At 32.8% G+C, this 16,545-nt stretch overlaps 2 protein-coding genes across 4 annotated transcripts; one reads left to right on the top strand and one right to left on the bottom strand.

Annotated features, from left to right (window-relative positions):
• Positions 1 to 3,783: 3,783 nt before the first annotated feature.
• LOC120191212 (PHD finger protein EHD3-like) lies at positions 3,784 to 16,144 on the bottom strand. Of its 3 annotated transcripts, XM_039194183.1 has the most exons (8): positions 16,132 to 16,144; positions 14,406 to 14,410; positions 8,383 to 8,632; positions 7,033 to 7,227; positions 6,666 to 6,923; positions 5,860 to 5,949; positions 5,721 to 5,762; positions 3,784 to 5,002 (listed from the first exon to the last, which is right to left on the bottom strand). In XM_039194183.1, the coding sequence occupies exons 3-8, from the start codon at positions 8,620 to 8,622 to the stop codon at positions 4,076 to 4,078; spliced, it is 1,752 nt and encodes a 583-aa protein (XP_039050114.1). In that variant the 5' UTR covers positions 8,623 to 8,632; positions 14,406 to 14,410; positions 16,132 to 16,144; the 3' UTR covers positions 3,784 to 4,075. The 3 variants fall into 3 exon arrangements, with proteins under 3 accessions (XP_039050114.1, XP_039050113.1, XP_039050115.1); XM_039194182.1 differs by lacking the exons at positions 14,406 to 14,410; positions 16,132 to 16,144 and adding an exon at positions 9,075 to 9,147; XM_039194184.1 differs by lacking the exons at positions 7,033 to 7,227; positions 14,406 to 14,410; positions 16,132 to 16,144 and having other exon boundaries at positions 8,383 to 8,850.
• LOC120191213 (BTB/POZ domain-containing protein At4g08455-like) lies at positions 10,849 to 12,391 on the top strand. Its single transcript, XM_039194185.1, has 2 exons — positions 10,849 to 11,231; positions 11,800 to 12,391. The coding sequence occupies exons 1-2, from the start codon at positions 10,878 to 10,880 to the stop codon at positions 12,253 to 12,255; spliced, it is 810 nt and encodes a 269-aa protein (XP_039050116.1). The 5' UTR covers positions 10,849 to 10,877; the 3' UTR covers positions 12,256 to 12,391.
• Positions 16,145 to 16,545: the final 401 nt, after the last annotated feature.

The following is a 16,545-nucleotide window of genomic DNA, read 5'->3' as shown; positions in this document are numbered from 1 at the left end:
TACCAACGATACGAGGATGTTTACTGATGGTCTCGTACGAGGATAAATTACTCTCTCGTTCCAAAACATGTAACCGAAAGTTTGATTAAAAGAGAAAACCAAATAGTGCAATTCTTTGGAGAATACGATGAATTATGTGCCATTTGCATTTATCTTTTGGGATAAAATCGATTCACTTTGGACTTCTGTAATTAAGATTTTCTGTTGTCGTGGGATTATTTCTGAGACCACATCGTTGCCGGCTTTATAATGCGCTATTTAATTAATGGGTAAACTATACCATTTATCACTCAATTAGCTTCTTATTTCAATTATGGTCCCTGAAGTTTAAAAAAATTTAATGTAATCACTCAACTTTAAAATTACTCATATTTTAATCACTCTACGATTGCATGAAATATTTATTAATATTTTCCTATAATATGTTGTATTTTATTAATATTTCAATGCTAAAAAGGATTATGATAAAAATGATTTAACAAATTTATGTTGCTTGAAAAAATCATCACATATAAAACCTGAAAAAGAGTAAGGCCCAAAATATAAAACCTGATTTTCTTTCGTTTTTTTCTTTCTTGTGGCTTTGTGCAACGACCGAGGCGGGGACAACACCTGGAGACATGTTCGTGAGCGGTGGTGATCTCATCAAAAGACGGGAGGTAAAATTATTTTTACCTGAGGCCTCTTTCGCATGTAGTGATCGGCGTGAATAACAGTGACGACAGATTGCATGGGGAGTTAGCGAGGTGAGCGCGTATATCTCACGCGATCAGATGCAGACGTGCATGGAGGTGACAGCAGGCTTGATGAATTAGGGTGAAACCCTAATTTCCTTGGATCTGGATCATTAGATTAGATCTTGATCCAATTGTAGAGATGGTTTGGCGGTTAGGGATATGACAAAACCCTAATTGCTATTGGGTTGTCACATGGGCCACTGAAATTGGGCTTGCTAATTTATTTGGGCTCTATTTTGTGTATTTGGGCTTTAGAAATTTTTAATTTAATAATAATTAATATTTTAGGTTGTTTTTACTCAATAATAATAATAATAATAATAATAATAATAAAACAAAAAATGGTGATTACACACCCCCTACGCCGTTATCCACCCCTTATTACTCATGTTGAGCGTGAGTGATCGTTGTTAATTTAGTCATTTGAATTTGTCAGATTAATTAGATTCTTTATGAAATTATTTCGTAGGCTCTGATTTGGCTCGATTCACCACTCGAGCTGACCGTGGTAGAGGTTATTTCCGTCGTTAACTATCTGTCAAGGTGTGTCTCTATTCGGTGCTACATTTATATTGTTTGGTTGCTTGCTTGTTTGTTTGATAGAAAATTAATTTAAAGCTTGTCTAATTATGAAAATTGATTATGTTATCTGTATTCGAAAAAAATGTTGTCATGTGATGCATGTTTAACTGTCGAAACTGAAATACGATTATGTGAATGTAATGTGTAAATGTGATTGATTTATCAAAATATATGCTTCAGAAATATTGTTATTCTGATTGGGTCAGACATCGTATATTATGTCATTTTGCATGTCATGTTGGGACGAATTTGATAGGGGAAATTCAGTGCATTTACTTGACGGGGTGAATGTCAATTTTTAGATTCAATGGCCTCTGCCTTTGTAGTGAACTCCACTCATATGGTGTGTTTTGATTGTAGAAAGTATGGTTCCGAGGAACCCACTCTTTGAATGGTGTAACAAGAGTACTGGAGGGTGCATGACCATTTGTATATCATTTAAATTGTGATTATCGTTGATAATATGAGGTATGAATATTAATATTTGCTTCGAACTATGTTATTACTTGTGTTTGTTCTCACCTTAAAGACACACTAAATTTATTAGCTTACACCCCTTTATTTTCTATCTTTTAGATATTCGGGTTAGGAGAATCGGTACTTAGAGTTACGACTTTATCCATATTTCATTAATACTTAGAGTTACGACTTTATCCATATTTCATTAATTTCATAGTACAACATTTTTCTCAGATTTTATGTTTTATATTTTATTAATATTTTGTTTGGATGTTATTTAAAGTTTAAATATTTTGGAATATTGAATTTAAATTATGTTTGGACTGTGGATTTGATATACGTTTTATTTACATTTTAAGTTATTATTTGATTTATTTTGGTTACTTAAAATATTTTGAAAACGATAATTGTGAGGGTTAATTTTTATGTATTTTAAATAATATTTGGGTAAGTTTTGGAGGTAAGTTAATAGGCCTTCTAAATTCGACTTGTTTTATCTAGGCCGGGTAAAGAGGGGTTACATTTAGTAGTATCGGAGTCAGGTTCAACCCTCGAACTATAGAGCACTATAGAGCTTGACCACAAGATTTTTAATCGAAAAAAGATTTTTAACATGCATAAAATATTTTCGATTTAAAATGAGAATTTTTGGAATTATTATTATTATTATTTAACTTTGTTATAAATTTTTAATTTTGAAAACTCCAAGTACCAACTTTAATCTTAGGTTTTGCCTTTGTAAATAGTGTTCTATGACACCTCGTAAGAATTCTCGTCTACTGACTAGTTAGGGTCGTACTACTACGGTTAGAGTGAACCCTCCACCTCTAGTGGGTCAAACCCAAAATTCATCTCAAGTTAATGAGACCAAGAGAGAGTAGCAACCTATGAATCGGACTGGAGTTCATAAAGTTGGGAATGAAAACTCGCCCGTAAATCAGACTCATGGTAATGGTTTACATGAACTTGATGACGATGAGACCGTTGGTGATGATACTATTACATTGAACCGTGAATTATTTCATTATCTCCATCAGACTGAGGATGCTAGGAAACCCATCTCGACTAAGTTCTTATCAGTATAAAACCTTGAAACCCTCAAGTATAAAACCTTGAAACCCTATTAAGAATTACATGAATCCGATGACGATGAGATTGTTGGTAATGGTAATGGTTGGGACCACAGATGACGTGGTAAGTCGGATCCATCTAATAATTTTTTCCTTCGGAACGTAATTTGTTACTTTTAAAAACCTTGAAACCCTCAAGTATAAAAGTAATTCCTTCTAAATTATAAACCCTTAATGGATTTAAGATTAGACCAGGAGATGGATTTTAAATTCTTATATATTTTACATATTTTTTTGTATTTTTATTGAGAATATATTTTCGTCCTTCTAAAATTTTATAAGTTCACTCTCTCCTTAGAATTTTATAAGTTTGTACCATAACATAAAATTATGTGTCCGTCGTTCATCCATATTGAATCCTTAAAATTAAAACATCAATTTTGAATTCTAAAATGTCATGAGGTCATTTTCTTCTTAAAGACATATCCGATAATATGTGCAATTGAAAATGAGTATTTCATTAAATAGGGAATTGTTCAAATGATGAGCAACTTGATATAATTTAAGCAAGTCTCCATGGACTCAAAAAAAATTGAGGACTAAAAAAAATGAGTTTCACTTTAATTTTATCATATCCAGATTAACATGTTAACATTCAATTTAGACAATTGTCAATTTTTAACGGAAAAATATGAGTTTGAAATCTATAAATAATCGAATGATCATTTTATAACTTTTAAAAATTGTAGGACTCAACAAAACATCTTCCTATAATCAAAGATTTAACAAAACGACGCCCTATAATCGATAGATCATTTATATTCTTTTGCCATTAATGTTTTAAATTAATGTACTATAAGATATCGGTATGATAACGATGGCCATTATAACAATTAAAAAGGAAATAATGAAAAAGCAAAAAACAAAGAACTTTTCATCAACAAAAACAGGTGGATTGGTCAAAGTTTTCTACACAATTATACAACATTTGCTGAGAAACCATTGCTTCACATAACCCTCCTCTCTAAACTACGTAATTCTCATACTACAAATCTAACATTTTACTTCATCAATCCCCTGTTAGTGATGCCAGCAAAATGTGATGAAGTTTTACAACATACCAGAACATCAGTTCCCCAGCTGAAAAAAAATGAAGAATAAATTGTCGTTCGGAGTTGCCCGTAACCAATAACTCGAAATCTTGTTATGTCCTCCAAATGCAAGGCTCTATGTCTTCATCTGAATAGCATTCAACTTCTCCTCCAAATGTAGAGTACTGGCAGCAGTTAGAAGCATGTCCACTCCGCCTCGACTTTTATCTGACTCCTCTTTGTTTTCCTGATTTCGACTCGTTTCCAGATTATCATATCCCGGTCTGCCTCCTATGCCTTTCCTTTTTAGCTTATTTTCCCGATTCTGGTACGCCCTTTTAGCTCTGTGTATTCGCTGGATCCCGGCATCACATTCTCTGCAAAACCATTTCCCGGTAGGGATTGAGGTTTGCGGTGGTTTCATGCAATAAATGTGGTATGCAGCATCACACCCATCACATAAAACAATCCTATCATCATCTTTGTCGATGAGGCAAGTTCTGCACAGACAGGAAGGGCAGTACCAAAGGGAACAATATGATTTTAACTGTTTCATTGTCAGGCACCTCACATGATAATATTTATGGGGGCAGAAGGGATGCTCACAACTCCTTAACTCCTCACCTTGTTGAACAACACTTCCGCAAATTTTACAATCATGTTGGCTTTTGCTCTGTTGCTGCGATTGAGGTCCCTGGTTGATGCTACAGTTTGAATTTTCTCCAAGGTCAATAAAGACTTCACAGTTTCCGTTATGATTTTCATAAGCAACGTCTTCGTAGAGATTCCCCGGGACATTCAGTCTCTCGCATACCACACAGTTCTCATGCGGAGATCCTATTCCCTTTGCAGTACAGCTTGCACAATACCAACTTCTTGGAGGAATCTCCTTCACAGCAGGGTTAATACAGGCAACATGGTACATTACCTCACATGAATCACAAACTAAACAATCCTTCTCATCTGCTTCCTCCCCACAGTGCCTGCAAGTGCAAACTTTACACGCACCACAAGCTTCAGTTTGCTCCAGCTTAACATGAGATTCCGGCTCCCGAGTACAGAACTGTTTTCCATTGAAAACAAAAAAGTAATAATATATCTCATAAAGGAAACTCAACCTTCAAAGCAGATTCTTATCATATAAATTGATATAGCTTGCATGTAATACAAATTAAAAGGTAGATAAAAAAAGTTCAGGTCAGATTCATCCTCCTGCCTTAAAGCCAAGGTGCTATATAAATGCTAAATTCAAATATTCATCAAAATACTCTATAAATATCAAACTCAAATAGCACACCCATCAATTTTTATACAAAGCAGTACCTCCATTGAAATCTGCCCAAACATAACAGCAGAAATTTCAAGGTCTATTCCTGAATCAACTTTGTCCAACTGTTAAGCACCCTAAACTGGGTAGTTCTATGGTGAGGGTCTTTAATTTGAGGTAAAATAAGGTAAGATACAAAAACTATTCCCAAAAGATGCATAAATTGTTATAAACATTGTAACATTTGGGTAAATATCCAAAAGGTTATCAATTTATATGTGTATACATAAATTGAGTATACTTTGGTAACAGTTTATGTATCTTACATTATTTTCACCTTAAGATTCCTTTTACTAGAATCCCCCCAAAACCACCTAACACAGTTCTTTCATTTTTTATGCAAGATATCTAATATGGTTAAATGCACCTATAACTGAAATTTTAAATTAGAGCAATGCATTATGCAGATTCAAGCATGCAAATGCAAACTACAAGCTAATTCATGAATGATTACCTCATATTTATCCTCTTCGACAGCAATACCAGAACAGCCAAACTGAAAGTTTGAAGAAAAAACATCACAAAGATCCATTATTAGCAATAAAGTTCTTTAAACAAATTACAATAGCAGTAGTATGTGTTTACTCACTCACTTTTTCACCATAAGATGAGCTTGCTATGTTTGAGAGGCTCTTTGCGAGGGATGCAATTTCAGTTCCTATTTCTTGAAGTTTTCTCCATATCTACAGGAGAAATTTAGGTTAAGGCATATACAAGTATTTGTGTAAATATATAATTACTATTGAAAAAATAATCAGATCTGCTACATGGAATAAGCTATTAATTTGGGGGGATATTTTGCAATCATTTCTTCTCTTTGCAAGAAAAAGAATCTGCAAGTCCATTGCATTGAACACCAAAATAAGAAAAATCAAGTACGCAACACTAGCCCAAAAAAAACAGCAATAATCTGATAAAAATACACCATGTATATGCAAAAATAATCAACTAGAAATAAGACACGCAGATCTAGTAAATGCCTCTATAAAAATAAGCAGCAGATTCTCGAATCATTCAAAAGAATTGCAAATTTTTATAAGAATTGATCTCAGGTCCCACATCCATCCAAGTTCTCAGTACTGATGTGGTTTTAAAAATAAATCCAAATAAAACTGCTATATGAAGCATAAATGTTCACTTCTAGAATGCCCTACAAAATGAAATAAGCAGATTAGTTAAACTGAAAACAATATATTTCATTTGGATATCCTTCACAAAAGTTCAGCAATATAGAATCTAGCATCATCTAGCTAAGGACACAGAATATAATAAACTGTTCTAAACGTAACTGAAAATTGAGCTTATAAAATTTTAATTCAATCAATGTAACATTTTAAACTTTAAACTAGGCGAGTCCATTCAAGCAATTCATGCAAACAAAAATGGTTGCATAAGTTACCCGCTGAATGTCCGAGGAGAAAAGCATAGGTGATTGCTCATAAGCTCCATCTTTCATCTTTGTGTTCATGAGACTTAAGTGAAAAAGGTTATCAAGCTTGATCCCTTGGAAATTGTCAAATAGAAGCTTACACAAAGATGTGAATTTTTCAGAAATTATAACTTCAAAGAAAACACGCTGACACATCTCAGTGGTGGTTTGAGGTTTTGACTCCTTAAAGGACCCATTAGATATAACAGCCTCCAGCTCCTCAGAATCCTGTAGATTAATCATAAAATTAACATTCCAATATATAAGAAAGAAAATTGAAAAGAGAGATCAGCGCAAGACATCATAGACCACGTGGAGTTTAGATAAAAGCATAAACCTTAAATGTCACGTTACAACCATTTTCTCGATGAAATAAAAGTGCATCTTGAATGCAGCGCTGTATACCACCTTCATCACCACTTAATAACTGATGCATGTGCTCCAAAACAACATTAACATTTCTCCACTTCCTTTGAGGACAATAATTTTTGTCATTTAAAGAATCACAATGATCAGTCCGAGGAAGAGTGACCTGCTCACAGTAAGTATATCCATTAGCAAGTCAAACTGTACTTTGTGGTCTCGAAAGCCAAGCATCTTTGTTTAAAAGAACAACAAAGAAAAGAACTTGTCAACTCAAAAAAATATCGGTATTCACAAAAAAAGAACACAACAAATACATATATCTCGATAACATAGGGCCAAATTATTAAATCTTGCTGTAGATGATTCAGAACTTTTCCACTTCTATCATCCATGCATTCTACAGAAGGGTGGCATACAGTATCATAGCTTACTTCACTAACTTCAGAATCTTTTGCTTCCTTAGTTACCTAAAGGTAGCTAACAGCCATAAAGCAGGAATCTATTTCAGTGGTTTTATATGTAATGCTGAAAAGATTTTCTTCATTAAAGATATGGGATACTTAAGAAACAGAACCATGAAACTAGTAAAAACGACTATCAATTTCAATTATCATTGTTATACAGGATAACAGGATTAAAATTCTCAAATACATCAGCCCCTATTCATCTGACCGACATGAAAGAAATACACTGAAGTTACCATAAAAGTAAATTTGACAATTTTACATCCCATGCCCCTTCACAGCTTCAAGTGCAACATGCATCTTGATGAAACCTTAGAGAACTATGCCGGAGGGCTAAGGCCAACTTTTAGGAATATTTGTAGAATCAACTCACTTGCAAACAATTTCTAACCTCATTGCACAAGAATATTTATAAAAGAACCACTTTCATTCAACCAACAAAGCCACCCAAAAACCACATGAGTTTCAAAATACCATCAACAAGTAACAACTACCCATCATAGTGAATTTCTAGGCATTACAAGCTCACATATTTATGACATACAATGCACAATAGCTATAAATTTATAAACCTAGTACAAAGCTTGAATTTTTCTTTGAAGTACCCAACACCCAGTCAAATCTTCTCCTCGTACGTCGTACACATAGGATAGTCTCAAATCAGAGTTTTCCATCTGATTGCAAACAAGTTAATCTTTTCCTCAACGACCCAAATGCACAATCTATATACTCTTATGACTAGGTGGAAAGTACCGTAATAAGCCCATGCCCATTCAACATTATGCATTACAACAAGAAAAGAAAGTTAAAACTACAACTGCAAACATACATATTCAGACATGTTTATCAAAATCTACCTGGTTGGCCAATGCTTTCCCACCATCATGCACTTTGACCTTTGAACTCAAACTTGACTGTCTGCGCCTCTTATATGTTCGGAAACTTTCACTTGCTCCAGAACTTCCATCACCAGAACCATTCATACATTCATATCCAAACCCATTATCCAATGGTTCACTCTTGGAGAAACTAATTTCCTTCCCACTCCCAGTTCCTTCACCACTGCTTGTCCCCTCCTCAAGACCCATTTCTACCATTCACAAAACCCTAGTTTGCAAAGCATTTCACCATAGAGTTAGGGTTTCGGTGTAACAAACCAGCGTCATCTTCCAAATTCACATAAAATTATCACATAAACACCTTAAAATAATCAAATTCAGTGAAAAAAAAATCCGTTATGCAACTAGGAAATCAAATAAAAAACCAAAAGAAAAATGAACTGCAAATAAACAATACCCTGCTCTCTATTTCCACGAAAAAGAAGACGAAAGCAAATAAATTTAGCCAAATTAATCAAGGTAATCTAACGGAACTTCAGCATTTACTAATTATAAATAATTCGAGGTTCAAGAATTAGATATTTGAATCATTAAACAACTAAATCTTCTCTATCTCTCTCTTTTCCTTACCCACATTTCTCGAGAACCAAACAGCAAACAACAAAAGGAAAATTCTAAATGAAAATGAAAAGAGAATAAAGAAGGTTTACCTTAGATGAAAATTTGAAACCCTAAACGAATTGAAAGAAGGCTTTACTATTACTTCCTCTGAAACTTTGCGCTTCCTCTGCAACTTCACGTCTTATTCCATCTATTTAGATTGTACTTTTATATTTGAAAACAAAAGGACTCCACCGAAGAATTTTAGACTTTTTAGTTTACTGTTTTATTTTTGCGTAAAGTACAAATATGATCACTAACCTATATTGAAGTAATCTTTTTGGTCATTGACATTTTGAAAGCTACAAAAATATTCATTACACTTCCCAAGTGATTACAAAATCTTTATTAAATGTTATCAAAACATTACAAACTGATCATTGAAATTATCAAATTTTTATAAAACGGTCCTTAAATTTATCATCATTTTATAATGAATAGTGACCATTTTGTAATAGTTTGATAAACATAATGAACATTTTATAAATTTTAAAATTTTAATGACCAAAACGATTATCTCAGTATAAATTAATGATCATTTATGTAATTTATTCTTTACTTTTTTGAGTAAACTAAGTTTCATGTCATTCAATTATTAGTTAGGTTACAAATGTGTTACACTTTTTAAAAATTATAATTCAGTCACTTAATTAAAATATTATTATAAACATATCACCTCGTCATTATATATTTTTAATCCCCGTAACTTATATATTCTATAAATTTACTTAGAATTTAAAACAATTTAATAAATTTAGCATATAATATTTTAAAAATCTATTATTTTTGTCATTGAATGTCAAGTTCGTTGGATTAAAATAATAGATGTATGAATATATTATATCATAAAATAGTAATACATCGTTGATAAAAGCCTTCTATCAATGAATATTAGTCAATTATACGATTCAAGAACATTGTTTTGAACAATTTCGTATTTATAAGTATAAAGAGTAGTTATTTTTAAATTAATAATAGAAACAATGGATTTTAAAATATAAATAAAATAATAATATTTTTGATAAATTTTTACTTATTTTATTATTTAAATAATAATAAAATTAATAATTTTTTTAATCATATATTAAGATTGTTGCATATAATCATTTGTTAAAGGTTTAAGGGTGCGTTTGGTTCACGGAATGTAAGATTACCAGTGGGAATAAAAGATTACCAGGGAATAGGATTACTGGGAATGTTGTATTTTGTGTTTGGTTGGTTTAGCAGGAATGTAATATTACCGTGTTTGGTTAAAGGAATAAAAGATTATTGGAATATATATTTGACCAAATTGTCCTTATTATATATTTGTATAATATTACAAATTGTAAAATATTTATATATTTTCTTTAAAAAATTAAATTCATAATATTTATATAATTTTTTTACAAAATTTAAAATATAAAAAAAGTTTAATGAAATGGTAAATTTTTTTTAACCCCTGAACTTCATATAAAATTTTAATTATAGACTTTTTTTATAAATCTAAAATAATTTAAGGATAAATTTATAATTTAACCTTCGTAGAATTTTTATTATTCAATGACAGAAGAATGATATTTTTGAAAAAAAAATAAATATTTAAGGGCATTTTAGTCCAAAACGCCGGTAATGTTACAATACCTGAGGGAAGGGAGGTAATAACATTTCCGGTAATATACCCCAAAAATTTTACTATTGGTAATAAAACATTACCGGGAATGAGATTCCCGGCCAACCAAACATGAGAATGTTGGATTCCCATCCCATGAGAATCCTACAATCCTTGAACCAAACACCCCTAAGTAATATAGTTATTAAAAAACAACCCAGCAGTAGCGAAAGACGCACGTTCTTTCCCATAGAGCAAAAACATGAGACGTCATCGGTGTCACCATGTGGTCGGATCGGATTCCGAGACGGAGAGCGAGAGCGACGCCGAAACGATGAGATGCATATCCTGCAAAGAAGAGTATGCCGCACGCGACGCCGGCACCTGCAAGGAGTGTTACGAGGAAGCCGGCGAGACCGAGGAAGAACTCAAGCGCGAGATCGAAGATCTCAAAGCCAAGGTCGCCTTTTTACGCTTTTGGTCCCCGCTTGATCACGCCCACCGCGGCTCCCCCACCTCTCCCGGTCCCGTCATCCCCGACGTCGTTTTGATCGCTTCCGATGATGGTCCCCCCGGCTTGCCCCCTGTTCCTGTTGCCGCCCATAAAGCCGTTTTGGTACTATCCATTTGCTTCCTTTTGCTTCAAATTTCAAAAAAAAATTGCAAAGATTTTAAACTTACCCAAACCCAAAATTCTCGAAATTTTTGTTTGGATCATGGCTATTAGCTTTTACAGGAGCTAAAAAGCTAGACCCAAACTAGGAAATGTGTTCTTTTAGAAAGCATTAATTGTTTGATTGTTATATACACACACACCAATGCGTAGAATCCAGTGGTTTTATAGGTGAAAATAGATGAATAAGATTCATGGTAATAAATTTTAAGATATTTATAGGAAAAAACGACATAATTTTATCTATTTATTTATCGGAAATTTTTTTACATCGGGTATGTAGATTTTAACATTATATATATATATACTTACACAACTTAAAATATAATAATTATATAGTGGAAATAGATAGATGAGATTAATTTTTTATTTTTTTCAATTAATTTGGTCGCTTATTTTCATTTGTAGTTTAATGCAAAACTTTTAATTGTAGTTTAATGTAAAACTTTTAAATTATACATTGTAACTAGATCCTAATTCTCGCTATATGAACATTTTGATGTGAAACCAGGTGAATCGTTCACCAGTGTTAAAAGCAATGCTTGAAAATGAGATGGAAGAAAGCAGAAGCGGAACAATTAAGATCAGCGACGTATCATACGATGCTCTGCGAGCCTTTGTGAACTATTTGTACACTGCAGATGCGTGGCTCGATGAGCAGATGGCTTGTGATCTTCTGGTTTTGGCCGAAAAGTACCAGGTTAAGCATCTCAAAGGGTTTTGCGAGAAGTATCTGGTGTCCAAATTGAACTGGGATAATTCTCTCTTGACCTATGCTTTTGCTCACCAGCACGGTGCCAAGCTCGTCCTCGATGCGGCATTGAGTCTGATTATTGACAACATGGATAAGCTTACCAAAAAGGAAGAGTATATGGAACTCGTGGAAAAGGATGCTCGACTTGTCGTGGAAATTTATGAAGCTTATCTCTCTAAACAGGTTAATACCGCTGCTCTTAAGGACACTTAGACAAAATCGTAGTTAATTGTGTCCATGGAATGTTTTCTTCTTCATTTGGATAGAGAGTTTGTGTTTGTGATTATTGTTAATGGATGAACTTCTAGGATGATATAAAAAGAAGCTTGACGGGCATTGGCTGGTGAAATCTATGCTACAAGTTGTCAATGGATGGATCTTTTTGTCCCATTTTAAGTTTGATTCAAATGCCATGGAACATAGATACAAGTCAAATACGAGATCTTAGAGGATCATATCCCTAAACTCATGTCAAGATATGTGTCAAAGAGTTGGGGCAAACATAACCTAGTACATAAAACAACAGATAATACTAAATTATGAGGAACGCCTTGCAGCTTTTTTTTAACGTTTTTTTGTTCGGAGAGTTGCAGCTTCTTTCTGTGTGAGATTTTATACATGTCCCAAAAGTGTAGACATGGATGTCTAAAACATGGTATCATGCAAGCTCATCAAACAAGCATGTTACATACGTTTCTCAAGATTAAAATTCTCCAGCTTGCATTGTGGACCTTCACCTGTGTCATGTACCGCCGCCACCCATTCCATTGCAGTTGATATTTCTTTAAGTTCACCCATAATGGAGATTGAATCCCGTATATATACACGTCCACCAGGTCTCAGTATCCGGTCCATCTCAAGCATGATGGTTGACATATTACACCTATATCGACCAGAGAAGGAACATGACAAACTGCACCTGAAGAATGTGCATCATTACTATAAACTAGGACATAAGAGGGAAAAAGGAATGAATAATACCTCTTCTTCTCGATGGAGAAAAGGCCTGATGCATGCAATAGGTCATATGTTCTTGGATAGGTATCAAATGGTTCGCACCTGGAAAAAGAATTTACGAATCACAAGTCTAAAGCATGTGGAAATAATACAGATGAGATTGAGAGCATTCAAAAGTATTCAATCAGAAACGAGCTAACAAATAAACCAACGGTGATAGTTAGACCCAAACAAAATTAATGTTTATAGTAGACATTTTTAGTTATCTTTTAGGCAAAAATAAATTTAGGATGAGCACAAAAAAATTTACGATAAACACAAATTAATTTTAAGGTGGGCACATATATATATATATAAATATAAATATAAAAATTAAATACTTAATAAACTAATTTTAAATATTTTAAAGTGTTTATTAATTTTAAATATTTTAAAATTGACACGTACTCACCCTGAAAAGCATATAATTCCGCCACTATTCTGGCATGTAAAGTTTTGCATCTCTTACATGGATTTTTCTTTTGGTTCGTGGTAACTGCTTTCGAACTTTTCTTTTTCCTAAGCAAAGCTTCTAATTTGTAGTGTTTTGCCAGAATACTTTTCATGAAGCTGTATTTCAAGCATGGTTGGACTTGTTATATTTAAAGCTCGACTAACCAGAGATTAATGAATGGTATGCTTCAATGTTTATCCGCCAAAGATTTTGAGTATTCATATTTGATGATTCATTGTAAAGAAAAACAATGAATTAATTTCAACTTTCTATTTTCATTCATCCAATTCATCCCATGATCTTAAATCTATATAATACATTTTAATTTTAAATTGTGTAATTAAATCCTAACACTACATATGTGTGTTCTCCCTTGTCTGTGGTCTTTAATAAATAATAAGGTAAACAAAAAAAATGCAGCTTTAAGAATTGCATGAAGGATCCATAACCAAGAACACAAACACCATTATCACAAAGAACCTGAGATTAATTACCTTCACAACTTGGTAATTGAATAAAATTACACATTTTCACTGGAACTTGAGCCCAGGAAACAAAGAATTGAGGGAAAATACATCAAATTTATGTAAGTGAAAGAAAATTCAGTTGTAGGAAAACTTTCTATAAATCAATCATGTTTCTTTGGGTGCAGATAAAAATCAATGGGACCTCCACTCCAATTCTAATGATTTATTTAAGCTGATGAGTTTTTGAGCTCATTGTTTACATGTCCTACTTCTATGCAGCATGTCTCACCTATATGGTTGTTTCCCAAGCTTTCGAATTTATCTCTGTCGTAACCGTCTTTCGGTTGGGCCTCGGAATTGGGTTTCGACTTGAAAAATGTGGATTGGAAGTCGCCACCGATCATTTATTTAAAACAAATGGGTTGATCGGATACCCTATTTCTTACCTGATCTGCGTCTTTCCAAAGATGTGTCGGGTTCGGGAGTCGGTTACGGTCAAGGAAGGATTAGCACCCTTGAACCGCCCTTTCGGTATTACGTAATTTCCAGTTGTATTTGATTAAGAAAATTGCAAGTTAAATTAAAAGGTAAAATTTGATCTGAATTACTTACCCTTAATGAGTTTACGGAAATACCCTTAAAAAATTAAAATAAGATGTTAAAAGAAAATAATAATAATAAAAGAAAATAACAAAATTAAAGAGTAAACCAGGGAAATAAATGAAACCAATAATAATAAACATAAAATAATTGGATGAAACAAATATATAAAAAAATGAAATTGAATAAAATAAAATAAATGAAGAAAAAAATATATATACAAAAAAGAATAAAAAAGATAAAGTGTTTTTTTAAAAAAATAATAATAATAATAAGAGCAAAGAAACTAAAAACCTAATGAAAATAAATAAATAGTATAAATAAAATAAAAATATATATAAAAATATAAAAATGTATGTATAATATAATAAAATACTAAATAGTAACAATAATAATAAATAAATGAAAAAGAAATATACATATAATATTAACTAAAAAAATAGTAATCATAGAAATATAAAATAAAATGAAGTAAGAATATATATATATATAACGTTAGGAAAATATAGTAAAAAAACATAGTAAATAAGTAAACATAGATAAAAAATAATAATATATATATATATATATATATATATAATAGAAATATAATATAATATAACGCAAAGAAAAATGAAAAAAATTATAATAAATAAATAAATAAAATATAATTAAATATATATATATATATATACAAATAAATAATAAGGGTTAAATTAAAATAAAAAATAAATTTGGGGTCAAAATTAAAAGCCAATCGAAGAAAAAAACGACAAAACACGCGGATCCACACGACCCGTTTATAAAAATCCAAATAGTTTTTCAAAAACACAAGCATCGGGGACTAGATCTACAAAAATAGATCTCGAAAACGCCCATGTTCATCGGCCAAAAACACTTCTCTCAGTTTTCTTTCGAATCAAAACACAGCAAGGGTAAGGAAAAATAACATGCGAATGTATGAACTTTACCTTTCAAAATATAAATGCTTCGAAAAATGGCTACGAGTTGCTTGTAATTTTTTACTTGGTATTTCGTATATCCTCTTCTAAATGTGTCACAATAGTAAGTTACAATGGCTATTTATAATGCTTGTGGATCTTATCTTTATGAGTTTAAATAATAGTAGAACTCTATCCTATTTTTAGGGGTTTGAATCCTAGCAAAATTCTATCCTATTTTTAAGAGTTTGAATCCTAGTAGGACGAAAAGGTGTGTTAACAGCTGCCCCTCTTTGCCCATAGTCGTGTAACAGTGATAGGGCAAAGATTAAAAGACACACTTTTTGTTCAGTAGAGTTGAAAATTAACTCTGATGTTTCAATAACTCCCTGTCGAATTGAGTTACAGATGACTCCTCCATCGTGAAGTCAAGTTCATCTTGAAATGATATTAAATTGAAGCCGTAGTTTGGAATTTGAATCAGCACGTGGCTTCCCGTTGCCCTTCGGTCTTCTTCTCAGTTTAAAGACCTTGGATCGAAATCGAACTCAGAAATCTTCATTGACAGATAGCTTTTTCTTGACTAAAGTTATGCTGCTTGAAAATGGTTGCTTGTCACTAAGGCACAGCTAACCCAGGTCCTCTTCTCGACTTGAAAACCTCGACTGCAACCGGAAAGTAGTGCGATTGATGTGTCATCGAGCTGAATGGAATCGAACTCGACAATTTTGATGGCAGATAACCCTTCTAGCCATGAGTTATGCTGTAAATGATGTGCCTTGGAGCTGAGCGTAGTCGAACTCGAAGGTCTTTGTTGACAGATACTCTTTCTTTGAGTTGGATATCCTTCGTCGTGAAGTTGAAATCCAATCTAAAGATGGATGATGCTTGTGTGCATGATTCCCTTCGTCGTTAAGTTGAAACCGCGGGTAGCCCCTTTGTCATGAAGTTGAGCCTGGAATTGGATATCCTTCATATTGAAGTTGAAATCCAAGTAAGTAGCATTGTTCCGAGTCCAATATTCTCCGTCGTGAAGTTGAAATTGGCTCTGGAATCGGGAAATTGT

This window comes from Hibiscus syriacus, unplaced genomic scaffold (assembly GCF_006381635.1).
Source record: "Hibiscus syriacus cultivar Baekdansim isolate YM2019G1 unplaced genomic scaffold, ASM638163v2 tig00116965_pilon, whole genome shotgun sequence".
NCBI classification, from domain to species: domain Eukaryota; kingdom Viridiplantae; phylum Streptophyta; class Magnoliopsida; order Malvales; family Malvaceae; genus Hibiscus; species Hibiscus syriacus.
This window is presented reverse-complemented; position numbering and strand designations above follow the sequence as displayed.

Bases quoted from the DNA above. Each gene is read 5' to 3' on its own strand.
- LOC120191212 (XM_039194183.1), bottom strand. From the start codon at position 8,622: ATGGTAGAAATGGGTCTTGAGGAGGGGACAAGCAGTGGTGAAGGAACT. The intron at 5,763-5,859 runs GTGAGTGAGTAA...TCAAACTTTCAG, and splicing joins GCTCATCTTATGGTGAAAAA to TTTGGCTGTTCTGGTATTGC. The intron at 5,003-5,720 runs GTAATCATTCAT...AATGGAAAACAG, and splicing joins TCGAAGAGGATAAATATGAG to TTCTGTACTCGGGAGCCGGA.
- LOC120191213 (XM_039194185.1), top strand. From the start codon at position 10,878: ATGAGACGTCATCGGTGTCACCATGTGGTCGGATCGGATTCCGAGACG. The intron at 11,232-11,799 runs GTACTATCCATT...ATGTGAAACCAG, and splicing joins CCGCCCATAAAGCCGTTTTG to GTGAATCGTTCACCAGTGTT.